This window comes from Sturnus vulgaris, chromosome 22, assembly GCF_052056855.1.
Source record: "Sturnus vulgaris isolate bStuVul1 chromosome 22, bStuVul1.hap1, whole genome shotgun sequence".
NCBI classification, from domain to species: Eukaryota; Metazoa; Chordata; class Aves; order Passeriformes; family Sturnidae; genus Sturnus; species Sturnus vulgaris.
This window is the reverse complement of record NC_142264.1, coordinates 2,635,995-2,654,249: the sequence shown is the minus strand read 5'-3', so window position 1 is coordinate 2,654,249 and position 18,255 is coordinate 2,635,995. Positions and strand designations below refer to the sequence as shown.

The 18,255-nt window shown below is 58.7% G+C and overlaps 1 protein-coding gene across 1 annotated transcript in view; it reads left to right on the top strand.

The window, feature by feature from the left end:
• Positions 1-18,255, top strand: part of NOTCH1 (notch receptor 1) — a 41,747-nt gene that overhangs the window by 13,506 nt on the left and 9,986 nt on the right. The window contains exons 3-24 of the mRNA XM_014880078.2: positions 4,150-4,412; positions 4,929-5,267; positions 8,231-8,353; positions 8,498-8,731; positions 8,852-9,007; positions 9,097-9,282; positions 9,608-9,721; positions 10,307-10,420; positions 11,400-11,633; positions 11,987-12,097; positions 12,816-13,008; positions 13,222-13,367; positions 13,896-14,009; positions 14,906-15,025; positions 15,224-15,376; positions 15,800-16,028; positions 16,148-16,349; positions 16,462-16,615; positions 16,854-17,038; positions 17,215-17,347; positions 17,655-17,912; positions 18,025-18,137. Coding sequence (XP_014735564.1) covers positions 4,150-4,412; positions 4,929-5,267; positions 8,231-8,353; positions 8,498-8,731; positions 8,852-9,007; positions 9,097-9,282; positions 9,608-9,721; positions 10,307-10,420; positions 11,400-11,633; positions 11,987-12,097; positions 12,816-13,008; positions 13,222-13,367; positions 13,896-14,009; positions 14,906-15,025; positions 15,224-15,376; positions 15,800-16,028; positions 16,148-16,349; positions 16,462-16,615; positions 16,854-17,038; positions 17,215-17,347; positions 17,655-17,912; positions 18,025-18,137 — 3,874 coding nt within the window. The remainder of the gene's footprint in view (positions 1-4,149; positions 4,413-4,928; positions 5,268-8,230; positions 8,354-8,497; positions 8,732-8,851; positions 9,008-9,096; positions 9,283-9,607; positions 9,722-10,306; positions 10,421-11,399; positions 11,634-11,986; positions 12,098-12,815; positions 13,009-13,221; positions 13,368-13,895; positions 14,010-14,905; positions 15,026-15,223; positions 15,377-15,799; positions 16,029-16,147; positions 16,350-16,461; positions 16,616-16,853; positions 17,039-17,214; positions 17,348-17,654; positions 17,913-18,024; positions 18,138-18,255) is intronic.

The following is an 18,255-nucleotide window of genomic DNA, read 5'->3' as shown; positions in this document are numbered from 1 at the left end:
CCCCGGAAACAAAAAAAGCCACTGGGATGGCCAGCAGCCCCAGACACCCTGGGGGTGTAAATCAGTGTGTTCACCCTGCCAGGAGCACCCTCATCCACAGGGCTGGGGACTGGTTTCTCTCCCCCGTCCTGCCTGGTCCCTTGGTGGAGCACACCCCAGAAGTGTGGGGCTGTGAGATTGTCTGCTGGAATGGTGCTGGGAGAGGGAGCTTTGTGTGTTGGAGCAGGGCTTGGCCATGGCCAGAATTGGGATGGGATTGGGATGGGGATGTCATCACCCTCCATCAGTGGCTAAAATGGAGCATTTGTTGCCTCCTCAGCACGTTAATGAGTCAATGGAAACAGTGAGGGAGACACACTGGTATTTTTAGCCATTCCTGCCTGGTTTGGGAACGGGGTGCTCGTCATGCCTGGAGCTGGGACTGTGACCACACCAGCCTAACCAAGGCTTTCACAGAGGCTCCTCAGGACTCCGGGCAGCTTGGCCACATTTCACTGCCTCGAAGCCTCTTTCTAATGGCCCTCCTGAGCTGTTTTGATCCTGCAGCACCCGCCCTGTCCTCTGCCAACACATATATCTGTAATTAAAGCCGAGCTTTAATGTCTCCTATGCTAATTTCCATGAGCTGCTTGGGGTTTGGTTTGGGTAGCCCTGGCTTGGGAAATGCCAAAGGAAAAACCACAGGGTGATCTTCACCTGGCTGAGCCTGCGGGGATGTCGCATCCTCCACGTCTGCTCACCTGGAATCCCTGACACCACCTCGTGTTTTTTACAAAAAATAAAGCTTAGCTCCCTGGGCTGAGCTTTAGGAAAAGTTTTTAGTCGCTGGAGAGAAAGGTGGCTGCATGGTGAGGTTGTAGCATAGCTGGGAGTTGCACTTAGCTCTGCTGAATCCAGACCTGGAAAAGTTGAAAAATAGCTACAACTTGGATTGCCTTGATTCTTCACCTGGTTTTTGATCTCTTGCTTTGCATGCGAGACTTGTCTCCAGGCTTTCCTCTCTGAATCTGCTGAGGTCGCTGGGCTTTGAAATGCAGCTCCAGTCTCTGTCTGTGAGTGAGCTCTGGGACCCATCAGGGGAGGGAGCAGTGAAATTCATCCATCACTGGCCATGTGCTCTTCCCTGCTTGTCTCAGACCTGCTGTTGCAGAGAGGGCAGGAACAGCCTCGTCCTGTGCTGGAGCATCTACAGAAGGTGCAGGAGTGGTGTGGAAGCCACCAGGTGTGAGTGAGAAGGATGTCCTGGGCACAAAGAAACCAGAATGACTTAGAAACCACGGAAAGATTTGGGAGGTTCCCTGTGCTGTGAGCGGGTGTGTGAGGTTAGGAGTTGGTGGGCACATACAGGGGGTCTCTGCTGCACAGCCCCACGTGGCAGGAGAGAAACTCTTCCTTGGGTTAGAGCAGTGACCGCTGGGTTGCTTTTTTCCTGAAGATTTGCTGGGAATGCCCCTTTCTGGGAGGAGAAATATGGAGCACGAGTGTACCCTGGACTTGATGGCCCACATGTGCCCATCTCAGCCTTTCCAAGCTGAACTCTTCCCTGCCATCTGTTGCACTCTCCTCACTTTCTGCATGATTGTGGCCATAAATCAGCTCTTAACACAAACAAATAGAAATTATTTTTTTTAATAATCTACCAATTTGAGGGGTTTCCTGAAGCACAACCCTGGAAAGCACCTGAGCAGCCCGGCCAGGTGTGAGGCAGCCCCCAACCCAGGCACTGCCAGTGACCCCAACCCGCCCTGTGCCTTCAGGCAGGGGCTTCCCTGTCCCTCAGGGTTCTTCCAATCACTAATTAACCTCCTGGCTAATAACCATGCCCAGATCCAGGCTGGGATTTACCTTGGTTTCCCATCCATATGTTCAAACCCCTATTTGTCTGCACTGGAATTGGTCCGAAAACTAATTGGGTGTGATGGCATTGGGCTGTGCGCCCCTCTCGCCGACCTCACAGCGCAGGAACCACAATCCAGAGAGCCCTCCTGCCCTCCTGCCTTGGCTGGGATGCCGAGCATCCCCTCCTGGTCCCCCTGTCCCTGTCCCATGGTGTCACCACCGCGCTCGGCGCTTCCCGCGCTGCCACCAGCGCTCTTTGTCCAGCATCAATTTTTTTTTTTTTTATTCTCTTCTTATTCCTCTTTTTTCCCCTCAACTTTCCCTCCCATTGCAGACTCCCGTGACTCTCCGCTATCCTCCATCCTCCGCGATAGCGGAGGGAGGGGATTGTTTTAAGTTTTAAAAAAAAAAAAAAAAAAAAAAAAAAGACGTGCGTGCGGGGGTTTTGCCAGATGACTGCACAGCCCAGCGGCGTGCCTGCGCCTGCTCCTATCCCCGCTCGTATCCCCGCACAAAGAGCCCTTCTCAGGCGGCCCCAAGCCCCGCATTCCCCCGCGCAGCCACCCAGAAGCGCCGCCGGTGCCGGGGCTCGGAGCCGCCGGCGAGCCGGGCACGGTCCGCGGGCGCCGGCAGCTGCTGCGCCTCATTAGGATGCACACCTGCTCCCCGCCGCCCTTTGTGTGCCGAGCAGATGCCCCTGATTTATTATTATACACATTTTCTTTTTCATTTGGCCTGGATAATGCCGTCTCATTAACTCAAAATGTCTCCGAATCCTGACAAATTCTCACACAATCCCCGACAATGAAATCAGAATTGGGTTAAAAAAAAAAAAAAAAAAAAAAAAAGGAAGGGGGGGGGGGAAAGGAAAAAAAAAGAAGTAGGGGAAGAGAGGGGGAGCAAGGCTGAAATGTGGTCTTGCTGCCGGCAGAGTGCTGTGGCTCCAGGCTGGGGTGGATGAGGGTGGGGTTTGCTGGTTGTGCTTTACCAGAGGAGCCCCACGGGCTTGTTTTGGGGGTTGCAGGTGACCTCTGTGCTCTGCAGTGCTCTCTGGGACCCCCCCCCGCTCACCCCCTTGCCACAGGAGCCTTGGAGGCAGTGCAGGAGGCTCAGGAATGTGATGTCCCAGCAGATCTGATGGCAACAGGTGTGAGCTCGTGGTGCCTGAGCTGCCACAGCCCCCCAGTGCCCAGGTGCTGTCACCTTCCCCAGCCATCACCTCCAGCTGGGGTTGCTTTACCCCAAGCTCCTGGCCCTGCAGGATCCCGGATTTGTTTCTGCTCTCAAGGGCTCTGGTGGTACACCCTGTGGTGGCATTGCCATCGTGGTGTGGGACAGCAGAGTGCCAGCACTGTCTCACTCCTCCCATGCCCTATTCACCATGGCTGCTCAGCACAGCACGGCCAGGACAGAACATCCCTCTTTGGAAGAGCTGTAATGTGAGCAGAGCTGGTTGGGGACAAAATCTGTGGTGGCATTGAGTGTTGCAGACAAGAGATGCCACGTGGGAGGGTTTGTGCCTCATCCCTGGGATTGTTTTGTGTCAGGTGCAGAGCTTTGCTCCATCCTCATCTTCCCCCATCTGCAGGGTCCTGCCAACCACACATTTTACCCAGACCCACCAGGATGGCTGGTGGGATTTACCCTCAGGGCATATCCCTGGTGCCAGCTCCAGCCCAGGTGGCCAATGGTGACAGGTGGCGAAGCTGGTGGTGGCATTGGGGGCTCTTTTCTCAGGGCCCTCACACAGAGGGATGCAGCAGCCAGGGCCACTCACCCTCCTTGTGCTGGGCTTGGCTTTGGGGAAGCTCTCAGCTGACTGTGAAAAGCAGGAACTTGTCCCACCTGTTGACAGCCAATGCTGAGCCCCTGCTTAATTATGTTTGAGTGATTTAGGATTGAGGGAGGATAAAAATAGCCCTGGTAAAGCAGAGACTCCAGGGTGGGCAGGGAGCAGAGCTGTCCCCAAGCTGCCTGACCCTATGGATTTGGGGCATGGGGCTGCTCCTCTTGCCCCTACCATGTGTCTCTTGTGCCTCGATTTCCTCTTCAGCTGGGAGGGGAGGGAGAAGAATCTCCCTGTGATGAGACACAGGATGTCAGCCACGGCTGCGGTTGTGCAAGCCAGCACAAGCCCCTCCATGGGGGACGCCTTTGTTCCCAGCACCTCTTTCATCTTCCTCTTCCCAGCCTGCAGCAGCCAGGGCAGAGCCTCCCCACTACCAAACCCGACGTGCGGGGCTGGGCTTCTCCCCGGGGCACCCCACAGCCACTCGGGGCCATCCCACTGACGTGTTTTACCTCTGCCAGGTGTAGCGGTGCCTACGTGGGCGAGCGGTGCCAGCTGCCCAACCCCTGCCTGAGCTCCCCCTGCAAGAACGCGGGCACCTGCACGGCGCTGGTGCGGGGCAGCACCGTGGATTACACCTGTGCCTGCCGCCTGGGCTTCACCGACGAGCTGTGCCTGACGCCCCGTGACAACGTCTGCCTCAGCAACCCCTGCCGCAACGGCGGCACCTGCGACCTGCTCACCCTCAGCGAGTACAAGTGTCGCTGCCCACCCGGCTGGTCAGGTGAGGGGTGGCACCTGGGGACGCGTGGGGTGGGCTGTGGTAAGGGGTTAGAGCCTGTGGGTTCAAGCTGCGTCAAGGGAAGGTTAGGTTGGGTGTTAGGAAAAGGTTTTTTTTTTAAGGAAAAGAGGGGTAAAGTGCTGGATTGGTCTGCCCGGGGTGGTGGTTGAGTCACCATTCCTGGATTTGTTTAAAAAAAGACTGGATGTGGCACTTGGTGCCATGGTCTAGTTGAGGTGTTAGACTCGATGATGTTGAAGATCTCTTCCAACCTTGTGATTCTGTGAATTCTGGGTGTAAAGCTGCCTGTGATTGGCTTTAGAGGTGGGGAGGGTGGCCTGCAAACCTGACTGGGGGTGGGTGGATCGCAGCTGAGGGATCTGTGACCTTCTTACACAGTGGGGATTTGAGGTTGGTTCCGACCAATCCCAGATCCAAGTCTGCACCCCGGTGTAGATCTCTGCCACCGACAGCTGAGCTGCCGTTTGCCTCCTCACCCTCCCTCCTTGCTTTCCCCAGGTAAAACCTGCCAGCAGGCCGACCCCTGTGCCTCCAACCCGTGTGCCAACGGGGGCCAGTGCGTGCCCTTCGAAGCCCACTACATCTGCCGCTGCACCGCCGGCTTCCACGGCGCCAACTGCAAGCAGGACGTCAACGAGTGCAACATCTCCCCACCTGTGTGCAAGAACGGGGGCAGCTGCACCAACGAGGTGGGCACCTACCAGTGCTTCTGCAAGCCAGCCTACACTGGGCAGAACTGTGAGCACCTCTACGTGCCCTGCAACCCCTCGCCCTGCCAGAACGGGGGCACCTGCCGCCAGATCGGGGACACCACCTACGACTGCACCTGCCTGCCAGGTAGGGAGGGAAAGGCTTGAGGCAGCACCTTAGTGCACTCCGTATGAGTTGTGAATGAAATGAAGTGGAAATGAAATGGGTAGTGCCTGAATTTCCTGCAGGTTGTGATTCTGGGAGGGGAAAAACCCTCTGGCTGTGGGCTCGTTGTGCCGTGTGCTTTAGGGAAGATGTTGGGCAGTGATGCCCGAGGAGGAGAGTTCATCTGGGGGCTTTATATACTTTGTGTTTCACCAAAATAGCTCTTCCAAAACAACTGTTTGAGCAGAGGCCCCTGTGCGGATGCTCATATTCCAGAATAAGAGTGCCTTTTTCCGCTTTAGCTTAATCCACTTCCAGAATGGAATAATTAGCCCAGAATAGCTATTTTGGAAAGTTTCCGAGTGCTAATGGAGCTGGGGAAGGAAGACCCTTTCTGTGCTCACTGCTGCTCCTTCTGGCAAGGTCTGGAGCAGCCCAGCAGGACTGCAGCCTCTGGCAGGGAGAGCTCCTGTGGAGGGGCATGGTAGGGGCTGTCCTGGGAGCTCAGCACTCTGGAAGGGATTTTGGCACCCTGGAAAGGAGCTTGGCAGCCTGCAAAACCCAGAGAAGAGCAGCAGCTGTGTAAGGGCCCCCTGACCCCGGCAAACCCTTTCACTTCTGCCCTCAGACACCGGGTCTGCAGTGCAGAAAGGGCAGGGAGAGGAAGGGACTGGGCAGTTCCACGCTCCCCCCGTCCCTGGGTCAGCTGGAGAAATGAAACTGGAGTTTCAACCCAAAGCCACGCTCAGACCAGGTTCTGTTTCCTGGGATGAATGCTGCTCCTCACCCGAGCCAGCCACACTGGCCAGCTGTGGCAGATGTGGAGGGGATGCACCCACCCTGTCCCTGGGAGGGGAGCTGTGGGCAGCACTGTGCTGCCTGAGGAGTCTCTTGTGGGGTTGGTTTGATCCTCTGGTCACCCATAGCCCAGCAGTGGCCAGAGCAGGATGAGGGTTGGGTGGCTTCTCTGCTCTGCACCCTGGGCAGGGCTGGGCATTGCCATGGGGAGCTCCAGCCTCTCTCCCTGTAGCCCCTGCCCCATCTCTGCTGGGGATGTGGCGTCAGGGTGAGGATGGGGTCTCCCAGATGGCACAGACACCCACACCCTGCTGGCAGCCCAGCCCAGCTTAGGGGGAGATAAGTGATCCCTGTGAGCTGTGTGGGGGATCTTGCCTTGATAACCCACACAGGCTCAGAGATTCCATCCCCTTCCCAAAGCCTTTGGCTGCAGTACCTCAGGAATCCCATTAACCATCCAGAACAGATCCCTGCAGGATCTGCTGCCTCACCTCCACCACAGCTCACCCAGGCTGCAGCAAAGCTCCTGTCCTTAGGGACAGGGAGGTGTGGGGCTGACCAGGCAGGCAGTGCCAGGGAGGAAACCTTTCCTTCCAGGATGAGCTCCCGGGGGCAGTGCTCTGTTGGAGCAGCTCCGAGCCCTGTCCCGCAGGGATGGGCAGGTGGAGGTGGTGGCAGGAGGAGCCCTGCCCTGCCATTCTGCTGACGAGGCACTTTGGCCGAGCAGCCTGAGCGTCGGGCACGGCGGGGTGAGGCACAGCCCTGGGGGAGAGCCCTGCTCCCGGCAGCATCGCTGCTGTCACACCCATCTGCAGCTCCCTGGTTTGATTCCAGGAGATTTGCATCCTGCAGGAGCTGGTTCACCTCCCGTGGGGTGGCACAGCCCCTGCTCCAGGGAGCAGGGGGTCCCTCATCACCTCCTCCATCCCACACGATGCAGGAGCTGCACCAGCAGCAGAGGCACAGGGGGCTGTTCCTCATGATAAGGGGGTGATTGATATGCTGGTATGTGGCACAGCAAACCTGGAACAATGTCCCCTTTTCATTCCCAGAGAGGCCTGGCCCTACCGGGTTTCTTCAAGTTAAACTAATCTGGGCTGTTTTATCGTGCCATCGCTGCAGAATGTAACCCTGAGTTTAAAGTAATTGCCGTACTAATTACTCATTTGGATGGTTCAAAATGAGTTAATCCTTGTGTCTAGGACATTGCAAGTTATTGCTGCTCGGGCTCAGCCCCACTGCTTAAAAATGAGCAAATCAATGTTATCTGCTGTGGACTCCTACCAGCCGTCACAAAAAGCTGTGGCTGCTCCCCATGTGATGGGGCTGGGGTGAGGAAAATGTGGGGAGAGGGAGGAGAAAGCTCCCAGCTGGGCCAGGGGTCCCACAGAGGATGAGTGTGGATACCTGGTCCTTACCTGTGGAGGTGACATTTTGTGCTGCCGGGGTGAGGAGCAGCTTGGTCTGGAACAGCAGAATGCCCTGGGGAGTTTGAGGGAGCTGCAGATGGACACTGGCACAGTGGGCTGGCATTGCCATCCCAAACCCCAAGCACTTGGGCCAAGAGCTTTGAGCTTTTAACAGAAATGTCAGTCAGAGGTGGCTTAGGAGATGTCTTGAGAAGGGCCTGGCTGCTGTGCTCCTGCTGGAGAGGCTGGGGGTGGCAGGGTTTCCATGCTATCAGCAGGAGATGGGCTGGGATGAGCCCAGCATCGTGTGGGATGGTGGCTCGCCCTGGCAGGGATCTGGGTCCCTCAGGGGCAAGCAGTGCTGCTGAGGTTCTTTACAAGTGAAATTAAACGCTGGTGATTCAGCACTGGGTGCCACAAAGCCTTCGTGGGAGCAGCCCTGCTTGGCTGTGGCTTGTGTGGAGTCAGATCCTGCACTGCTCGGGGCAGGCGTCTCCAGAGCTGGAGGCTGTGGCAGCAGGGACACCCTGCCCTGTGCAGAGGAAGCTGCTGCCTGCCAGGCCCCAGCAGAGGCGGAATGGGGATGAAGGTGATACCAGGCAGCTGCTTCAAAGCCGCCTGGCACACGCTCAGCACCTGATAATGAACCTGCTGGAGGTGGGGGGGTGTGCCGAGGGGCAAGGTGGTGGCACAGCCAGTGGGGGAGTTGGCATCATGGCAGGTGTCTCCTCTGTGCAGGGTTCACGGGTCAGAACTGTGAGGAGAACATCAACGACTGTCCAGGCAACAACTGCAAGAATGGGGGCACCTGCGTGGACGGCGTCAACACCTACAACTGCCAGTGCCCACCTGAGTGGACAGGTAGTGCCAGGAATGAGGATGGCACAGGGCTGGGAGGACGGGTCCTGCCTGGAGGGGTGTTGGGCACAGTGTGGGCAGAGCTGTCCTGCTTCACATGGGGAGTGGTCAGTGCCAGCTTCATGCAGCTGCCCTGTCCCCTGGCAGGTCAGTACTGCACTGAGGACGTGGACGAGTGCCAGCTGATGCCCAACGCCTGCCAGAACGGTGGCACCTGCCACAACAACCACGGTGGCTACAACTGCGTCTGTGTCAATGGCTGGACGGGCGAGGACTGCAGCGAGAACATCGATGACTGTGCCATGGCCGCCTGCTTCCACGGGGCCACCTGCCACGACCGGGTGGCCTCCTTCTACTGCGAGTGCCCCCACGGCCGCACAGGTGAGGCCCTGTCCTTGTCCCACCTTGTCCCCTGCCCTGCATGTCCCCTGGCTCCTTACTGCAGTCTTGGTTTGCAATGTGCCCATCATCTTTGACGTGCCCCTGCCTTTGGCTGCCCAGGTTTGCTGTGTCACCTGGACGATGCCTGCATCAGCAACCCCTGCAACGAGGGCTCCAACTGTGACACCAACCCCGTCAATGGCAAAGCCATCTGCACGTGTCCCTCGGGGTACATGGGGCCAGCCTGCAACCAGGACGTGGACGAGTGCTCGCTGGGTGAGCTCCCATGGGTGACAGCAGCACAGCTGGGGAAGGCTCTGGCACAGCCAGGAGCGAGTCCTGAGAGCCGTGCTTGTGGTTTCCAGGTGCCAACCCATGTGAGCATGCGGGGAAGTGCATCAACACCCAAGGGTCCTTCCAGTGCCAGTGTCTGCAGGGCTACTCAGGCCCTCGCTGCGAGATTGATGTCAATGAGTGCCTCTCCAACCCCTGCCAGAATGATGCCACCTGCCTGGACCAGATCGGGGAGTTCCAGTGCATCTGCATGCCCGGTGCGTGGGCAGCCCTGTGGGCTCAGCTTTAGTGCTGGGGGTGGGCATTGGGAGGGCTTTGAGTGCCCCTGAGCTTCAGGGTGGGTCAACAGCTGGGGACAGCACCTGGAAGAAAGAGCTCAGTAAAGGTTGTGTGGTGAGGGGACAAGAAGTGAGAGTTGGGCACCATCAGCCCTACACTGAACTCCTCCCCTTGCCAGCCTTGCTGGCTTGGATCAAACCAAAACCTGTTGATCCAAGGAGCTGCTTGTGCATCAAATCCCGCCATGTACGGAGTTGTGCCAGCCCTGTGCCATGGTGCTGACAGTGCTGGGTCTCTCGGCAGGGTACGAGGGGGTTTACTGCGAGATCAACACGGACGAGTGCGCCAGCAGCCCCTGCCTGCACAACGGCAACTGCCTGGACAAGATCAACGAGTTCCACTGCGAGTGCCCCACTGGTACGTGCAGCCATCCCACTGCCACTGTGCTGGAAACAAAGCCAGGATGCATCCTGGCTGGAGCCAAGAATGGGCTCCTTAAATTTCATAGCCCTCTGAAATTGGGAGAGTGTAGCGAGCACCTCTTGGTGCTTTGGAGGGGACTTCTCCAATTGCAGAGAGGGGCTGAGCCCGTGTAGGAGATGCTGCTCCAGCTCCGGCCCATGGGAGAGGGGAAGGAGGATTAAACCCCACGGCTTTGCACTTGAAAAGGCCCCTCTTTGGGAAGGAGGGCTGGGGGCTGGGGGGGCCGCACCAGCGGCTTTGAATGCGGTGTCAAAGTCACGGGGTGGAGCAGAGAATGGGGAGACGGTTAATCTGTGAAAGGAGGTTTTGAAGTTCAGAGACTTTGCTCCTCTAGAGATGTAAATAAGATGCTCTCAATGGTGGGTCGCAGCCCCGCATTCAGGGCCCCCAGCAGCCATCCCCATGGAAACCCGGCGCCCCAGCCGGGATGCGGGGGGCCCGCGGGAGCTGGCGAGAAGCAGGGAGGGGACCTGGAGGGTCCTGCCGTGCACAGGGACGTGACTTCTCCCTCTGTTCCAGGCTTCAACGGGCACCTGTGCCAGTTTGACATCGACGAATGTGCCAGCACCCCCTGCAAGAACGGTGCCAAGTGCGTGGACGGCCCCAACACTTACAGCTGCGAGTGCACCGAAGGTGAGAGGATCCTGGGGGGCTGCAGGGGTCCTGCCCCGTGGTGTGCCATAAAACCACATCGACAAATCATTTAGTGCCCACCTCTCCAAGCACCTGCTGTGGCAGGTATCCCCGAACCGTCCATCAGTGGGGTCTGTCCCTGCTGGTGTGACTCCAGTGGGGGCAGGATGTCCCTTTCCTTGGTGTTGGCAGAACAAGTCGAGCTCTGGAGCCTGCTGGAGCCAGGTGTATGGAGCCTGGCGCTCCTTAGGTGTGGCCCCGCAGCCGCCGTCCCACCGTGCTCCCGCCCGCCGGGGCGGCAGCGAGGGGGAAGGCAGGAAGGAAGGAATAAAGCTGCCTCTATGGGCATGCAAGGTGCACGGCCGCGGGGGCTCGCCGACCGAAACCCAAGGAGCAGTTGCACAAAATGATGACTTGAGCCCTGGTGGCAAACAGTGGCTCTTTTGTGGAGCAGCTCCCGCCAGAAATCTTCCAGCTGAATGGCCTCTAATTAGTGTCTTGCTAATGCCAAGCCCCGATGAAAAGCTGCTATGTGGGCTTGGCGGGGTCTAGTCAAAGCTGTACTTTGTCCTCGGTTCTCCACCCCCAAACCCGGCGGGGAGGGAGCCGGCCAGGAGAATAGGAGCTGCCTGGAGGGGGGGTGATTATTCGGGGGTGCTTGCACCGGCCCCCCCGTGCGCTCCGGGACGAGCCGCGGGCGAGCGCGGGGCCCCGCTCCGCAGCCAAGGCGGCTTTAATGCAGGTCATTGTGCACCCCGGGACAAAGCCCCGGGCTGGGGTCTGACCAGCCCCACCACCAGCACATCGGGGTGCTCCCTGCCTGCACCCCGCTCCTGGGGGTCCCACAGCTCAAGGTGGGGCAGGTCAAGCCATGCCAGTGGCATTGCCTTAGACCTGGACAGGGTGGGAAGGAGTGTGCCCCATCCTCGCCCACCCCGTGTCTCCCATCCTCACCCCGTGTCTCTCCTGCTTCTGGCAGGTTTCACAGGTGCTCACTGCGAGGTCGACATCGATGAGTGTGACCCTGACCCGTGCCACTATGGGACCTGCAAGGACAGCATTGCCTCCTTCACCTGCCTCTGCCAGCCCGGCTACACGGGCCACCGCTGTGACATCAACATCAACGAGTGCCAGAGCCAGCCCTGCAAAAATGGGGGAACCTGCCAGGACAGGAACAACGCCTACAACTGCATCTGCCTCAAAGGGACCACGGGTGAGCAGGGGGAACCCCTGGGGCTCCTCAAGGCTCAGCAGTGCCCGTGCAGCATCCCACTCCCATCCTCATCCTGGGGCAGGTTGGCCCTGGGCCACCACCAGCAGGTGCCCTGGTGCTGGGGCTGGCCTGGGGCATCCTGGGTGAGGGCGAGTTCTCCCGGTTTGGTGCCCAGCTCTGGCAGGACCCGCGCCCCAGCCGGGAGCTGCCCACGGCAGAGGCACTTTGTTGTGGGGTGGTGGTGGCAGTTGGTGCCAGCAGGCTTCATTTTACTGCTTTGACGGGGCTGGGGACCTCCTAATGACACCCCTCTCCTCTTGGGGACCCTCTAACAACCCGTCTTTCCACCCCAGGTCCCAACTGTGAGATCAACTTGGATGACTGTGCCAGCAACCCCTGTGACTACGGCAAGTGCATCGACAAGATCAATGGCTACGAGTGCACCTGCGAGCCGGGGTACACAGGTGAGAGCAGGGCCTCACACCCTGGGGACCTGCAGCTGCTGGTGCCTCACAAAACCAGGACGAGGGTGCAATGAGGAGGGGGGATGCTGCCATCCTGCTTGTAGGAGGTTTTACACCCTCCAGCGCTCCTGTTTGTTCAGGAGGGTGACCCCGGCTCGGTCCCAAATCAAAGGGGGTGTCTGGTGCTGCGAATTTGACTCCTGCTGCGCCCACTCCCATGGGTATCAGGTTGCTGCCTTGTCAGACTGGTTTGTTTGATGGCTGCTGGAAATGGTGGAGGGCTTTGATGGGAGCAGCCCCCACCTCTCCCCGCTCACACGGCCCCTTGTCCTCGGGCCCGCCGGGAGCTGAAATAAAGCCTGGCTTTGTCAGCCATGGCAGGTAGGGTTACAGGCTGAAACCTCCTCCCTTTGGTGTTCCCTCCTGGACTAAGGCAGCCCAGGGCATGGCCTCTTCCCAGTCAGCCGCATTTAATGAAGGCAGGCAGGAGATGCAGTGTGAAGTCACCCTGCCTGCAGGGCAGCCCACTCCTCTGCAGCCAGAATACGTGTGTCCTGAGATCCCAGCCTCCAGCAGGCATTCCCTGTGTCCTGAGAGAGATCCCAGCCTCCAGCAGGCGTTCCCTGGGCGGCTGGAGGGGAAACTGCCTGAAGGATGCACTCCCCACACCGTGCTGTTCATGTTTTGGGGTAACTGTTCCTTGCTCCCCTTTTCCCAGGGCGCATGTGCAACATCAACATCGATGAGTGTGCCAGCAACCCCTGCCACAACGGGGGCACCTGCAAGGACGGCATCAATGGCTTCACCTGCCTGTGCCCCGAGGGCTTCCACGACCCCAAATGCCTGTCTGAAGTGAACGAGTGCAACAGCAACCCCTGCATCCATGGGAAATGCCACGATGGATTGAATGGGTAGGCTGGAGGGCTGCTGGGGGGCTGCAGGGACCAAAGGGACCCCAACAAAGTCAGGGTTAGAGGAGGGCAAGCATCTGTCCCCTGAGTTGGTGCTTGTCCATGCTCTGGGATAGTTCCCTGAAGGGACAGGATTTGCTGGATAAATGATGGCTGGTGCAACCTAGAGGGCCAGGATGGACCAGCTCTTTATACCCCAATTTTTCCCCCAAGCTACAAGTGTGACTGTGACCCTGGCTGGAGTGGGACAAACTGTGACATTAACAACAATGAGTGTGAATCCAATCCCTGCATGAACGGTGGCACCTGCAAGGACATGACCAGTGGCTACATCTGCACCTGCAGGGAGGGCTTCAGTGGTAAGTGAAGTGGGGGGTTAGATTGGATATCCTGAAAAAATTCCTCCTGGAAATGGTGGTCAGGCACTGGAACAAGCTGCCCAGGGAAGTGGTGGAGTCATCATGATTGGAAGTGTTCAAAAGGGGTGTGGATGTGGAACATGGTGAGGCTGGGCTAATGGTTGGGCTTGATGAGCTTACAGGGCTTTTCCAGCATTAACAAGTCTGTGATTCCATGATCCTAAGGCTGCAGCCAGGGGTGCTGCCATGTTCCCTGCATGGGAGTTGTGGGTGGGTGTTCTCATGATGCTGGGTGAGCTGGGGGTTTCATTTTGGGGACAGTGGAGCCCCAGGTGTGTCTGGGAGATGTGGCAGTGCAGCCATCCTGGGGACCTTCAGCAGAGTTCAGGGCTGGAGCTGAGCACAGGAGGCTTTCCCAGGGCAATGGGTGGGCTGATGTCATTGTCACCGTGTCCCCACTGTACCCTCAGCCCTCTGCCACCAGCACACCTCCATCACAGCAACTTCTGTTTATTTTTCTTAACACAGGCCCCAACTGCCAGACCAATATCAACGAATGTGCTTCCAACCCCTGCCTGAACCAGGGCACGTGCATTGATGATGTTGCTGGCTACACCTGCAACTGCCTCCTGCCCTACACAGGTGAGGGGAGCACCCCGAGTCCCACCACAGCTCTGTGGAATTTCTGCTTCACGTGTGACCCCCAAACTGGTCCCCAGCACATGCACTAAGCATGAAGGCTTCTCTCGTTCTGCCCTGCAGAGGGGCTGCCCATATCCACGGCTCCACCTCTCCACGGTGCAGCTGGAGGAAATTTGAGAAGCTGCCAGCCACGCTTTCCTCCCTTCCTCCTCTTCCTCCAGCTCCTGGAGGGCATCAGGGCGGTGGCTCGGGGGCAGCAGCACCCAGGGGCTGCCCCACTCGCACCCCACTGCTCCTCAGCCATGATGCCCGTGCTGGAAAAGGCGATCCGAGGCCGAGGGGCCGGAGGATTCTGCTGAGCCAATTCCTGTTTGCCGGCCGGGCGCTTCCTCTCGCGCAGCCCAGCACAATTGCAGGAAGCCATGAGCTGTTTCCTGCCCTCGCCAGTGGCCATAGAAACCCCTGCTGGGGGGGACGGGGACTGGGCAGGCAGGGAGGGGAAGGCTCTGGAAAATAGCAAAGGCCAGTTCAGGAGATATTGGCTGACAGGGAAGATAAGGGTTCGGAGGGAACGTGTCCCTTGGCTGGATGTAAACAGGAAAAGCAGCGGAGAGGGAAGGGGGGAGGGAGTGCAAGGGGGAAAAGACACCCCGAGCAGCACTCCCTGCCAAAGGAAGTGTGCAGTGCTGTCATACAGCCCAGATAGCCAGGGCTTGAAAGTTTGTGGGGGTTCAGGGTCATGGGTGACCTGGAGTGGAGGAGACAGCCCCAACTGGGCTGCCCTGGGGTGTTGGAAAGTCCAGAGCCTTCCCCACACTGGCAGCAGCCATGGGATAGTAGGGTCTTGGGCCACCTGTCATTTTGGAGGGTGTCAGCAGGTGCTTGTGCCTGTGCAGGAGCCACCTGTGAGGATGTGCTGGCCCCCTGTGCTGGCAGCCCCTGCAAGAACGGCGGCGAGTGCCAGGAGTCAGAGGACTACAAGAGCTTCTCCTGCAGTTGCCCCGCTGGCTGGCAAGGTATGGACAAGGCCCTTTTGGGGGTTAGAACCCCCTGCTGGGGTCCTGACCTGCCCCATGGCTCAGCTGGCTGGATGAGACACAGCCATTGCCTGCATCCCTTGGCATCTGCTCTGGTGTGAGCAGCGCCTGTTGTCACCCCTGGGGCTTTCACCAGCACCCCCAGCTCACACAACGCCTGTCCTGCTCTGTCCCCAGGTCAGACCTGTGAGATTGACATCAATGAGTGTGTGAAGAGCCCCTGCAGGAATGGGGCCACGTGCCAGAACACCAACGGGAGCTACCGCTGTGCCTGCCGGACCGGCTTCTCCGGCCGCAACTGCGACACCGACATCGACGACTGCAAGCCCAGTAAGAGCAGAGGCTGCCCCAGACTGCACCCAGCCCAGCCCTGAGCCTCATAGCCCTTCCTGGGGCTGGGATTCTCCTCCCCGTGCATGGACCAGCCTGGCTGCCACTGTGGCCTGGGCTGTGCTGCGAGCCCTGCTTGGCTTTAGGGCCACCTCAGGCATGTCCCTGTTGAGCTGTGTCAGTCCAAGGCCAGATGGGAGCAGGAGGAAGGAGGCTGGGGGACAACGTGTGCCAGGGATTCTCCTCGTTCCCAGTCTCCTGGTGGGGTTGTTCTGGCTTCTGCCCAGTCCATGGGCTCAGTCCCATTCCTCCATGTGGCCAGGGAATGTGTATGGGGACAGTGCTGTGGGGCAGTTTCCGGGCTGGGCTGCTGCACCACAGCTGGACCCATCACATCTTCACCTGCACATCCCTCCTCTCCAGATCCATGCCACAACGGTGGCTCCTGCTCTGATGGCATTGGCACGTTCTTCTGTGAGTGCCTGGCTGGTTTCCGTGGGCCCAAGTGCGAGGAGGACATCAATGAGTGCGCCAGCAACCCCTGTAAGAACGGGGCCAACTGCACCGACTGTGTCAACAGCTACACCTGCACCTGCCCCTCTGGCTTCAGCGGCATCCACTGCGAGAACAACACCCCTGACTGCACAGAGAGGTACAGTCCTGCCAGCTGGGACAAGGGGCTGAGGTCCCCGTGCTGCCCCATAGCCTTGGGTTGGTGTGAGGAGCCTTTGGCCAGCAGTGACTCACTGGAGTGTGACGTTGTGTCCCCAGCTCCTGCTTCAATGGTGGGACGTGCGTGGATGGCATCAACACCTTCACCTGTGTGTGCCTGCCCGGCTTCACGGGCAGCTACTGTGAGCACAACATCAATGAGTGTGACTCCAAGCCATGCCTGAACGGGGGCACGTGTCAGGACAGCTACGGGACGTACAAGTGCACCTGTCCCCAGGGGTACACCGGGCTCAACTGCCAGGTATGGGAAGCTTGGGTGGATGCTGCTGTGGGGATCTGGGGGTCACTGCAGTCTCCAGTCCTGCAGGAGCCCTGCTGGGTCCTCACCCTCATCTCTTGCTGTGCTCCTCCAGAACCTGGTGCGTTGGTGTGACTCCTCGCCCTGCAAAAACGGAGGCAAGTGCTGGCAGACCAGCAACCTGTACCACTGCGAGTGCAACAGTGGCTGGACAGGGCTCTACTGCGATGTCCCCAGTGTGTCCTGCGAGGTGGCTGCTAAGCAGCGAGGTAAGGCCCTACCATGTGTACAGGTGGGGTCCTCAGGTGTCTCCTGTGCTGGACACTGAGCAGGGATGTGGCCGGTTCTCTTGGTGGGGATTTTTGGCATAGAGTGATCTCAAGGATTGCTCTAGCAATGCACCCCCAAGGCTGTGGTTCCCTGTGGGATGTGTGGTGGTGAGGACGTAGCCCTGTGGTGTGTGGGTGTCACCAAGGTCCCTGCATCTCACTCTGCTCTCCCTGACAGGTATCGACGTAGCACATCTCTGCAGGAACTCGGGGCTCTGTGTTGACAGTGGCAATACTCATTTCTGCCGCTGCCAAGCCGGCTACACCGGCAGCTACTGCGAGGAGCAGGTGGATGAATGCTCCCCCAACCCCTGCCAGAATGGAGCCACCTGCACAGACTACCTGGGAGGATATTCCTGCGAGGTAGGTGCCTGGGGGGGCAGGAATTCCCAGAGAAAAAGCTTCACTTACTGCCTTTCTGCTGCCCAAGGTGCTGCCCTTGCATGATACCTCGTTACCAGTTGGTGCTGGCTATGCTCCTAGAGCCATGTGGGAATGGGAGGAACCTCTCTGATAGTTCCCCTCTTTCCTCCTTGCAGTGTGTGGCTGGTTATCATGGAGTTAACTGCTCAGAGGAGATCAATGAGTGCTTGTCCCACCCATGCCAGAATGGAGGAACCTGCATCGATCTCATCAATACCTACAAATGCTCCTGCCCCAGAGGAACTCAAGGTAAATTAATTCCCCAGGCTGGGGCATTAGTGGGCTGAGTGCAGATATCCTTGGATTCTGCTCATTAGCTGCTCGAGCTGGCAGCAGCAAACGCGGCGGGTGAGGTTTGTGTTTGCTTGTGGGCTTAGCCATCAAGGACACCTGGCCTTGGCCACGTGGTGCCATGTCTCTCCTGCCCCAGAGGTGGCTCAGGCTGCCACTGACGTGGTCAGGCTCAGCCCCTTGGCAGGGCAGGCTCACACAAGGGAGCAGCGGGCCCCCCGATACTGTTTGATGAGCTGTGTGGGTTGTTCCCCCCTCTCTCTAGGGGTGCACTGTGAGATCAATGTGGATGACTGCAGCCCTTTCTTTGATCCTGTCACCCTGGGGCCCAAGTGCTTTAACAATGGCAAGTGCAAGGATCGGGTAGGTGGCTACAGCTGCATCTGCCCCCCTGGCTTTGTAGGGGAGCGCTGCGAGGGAGATGTCAACGAGTGCCTGTCCAACCCCTGCGACGCCCGCGGCACCCAGAACTGCGTGCAGCGGGTCAACGACTACAAATGCGAGTGCAGACCTGGCTATGCAGGTGAGCACTGCATGCCCTCTGCTCCCAGGGTCCAGCCTGCAGCCCCTAGCCCCCCCCGCCAGGCATCCCTGCACGCCTTCCTCTGCTCCTCACACGCTCCTCTCCCTCGCAGGCCGTCGCTGTGACACCGTGGTGGATGGCTGCAAAGGCAAACCCTGCAGGAATGGGGGAACCTGTGCTGTCGCCAGCAACACCGGCCGTGGTTTCATCTGCAAGTGCCCCCCGGTAGGTGCCCACCTCTCCAGCTCTGAGCAGGGAATGTTGCATGGGCATGAGGGGTGGTCAAGAGGCCAGTTTAGCTCCTGAGGCTTCCCCAGCTGGGATAGGCATGGATGGGAGGATG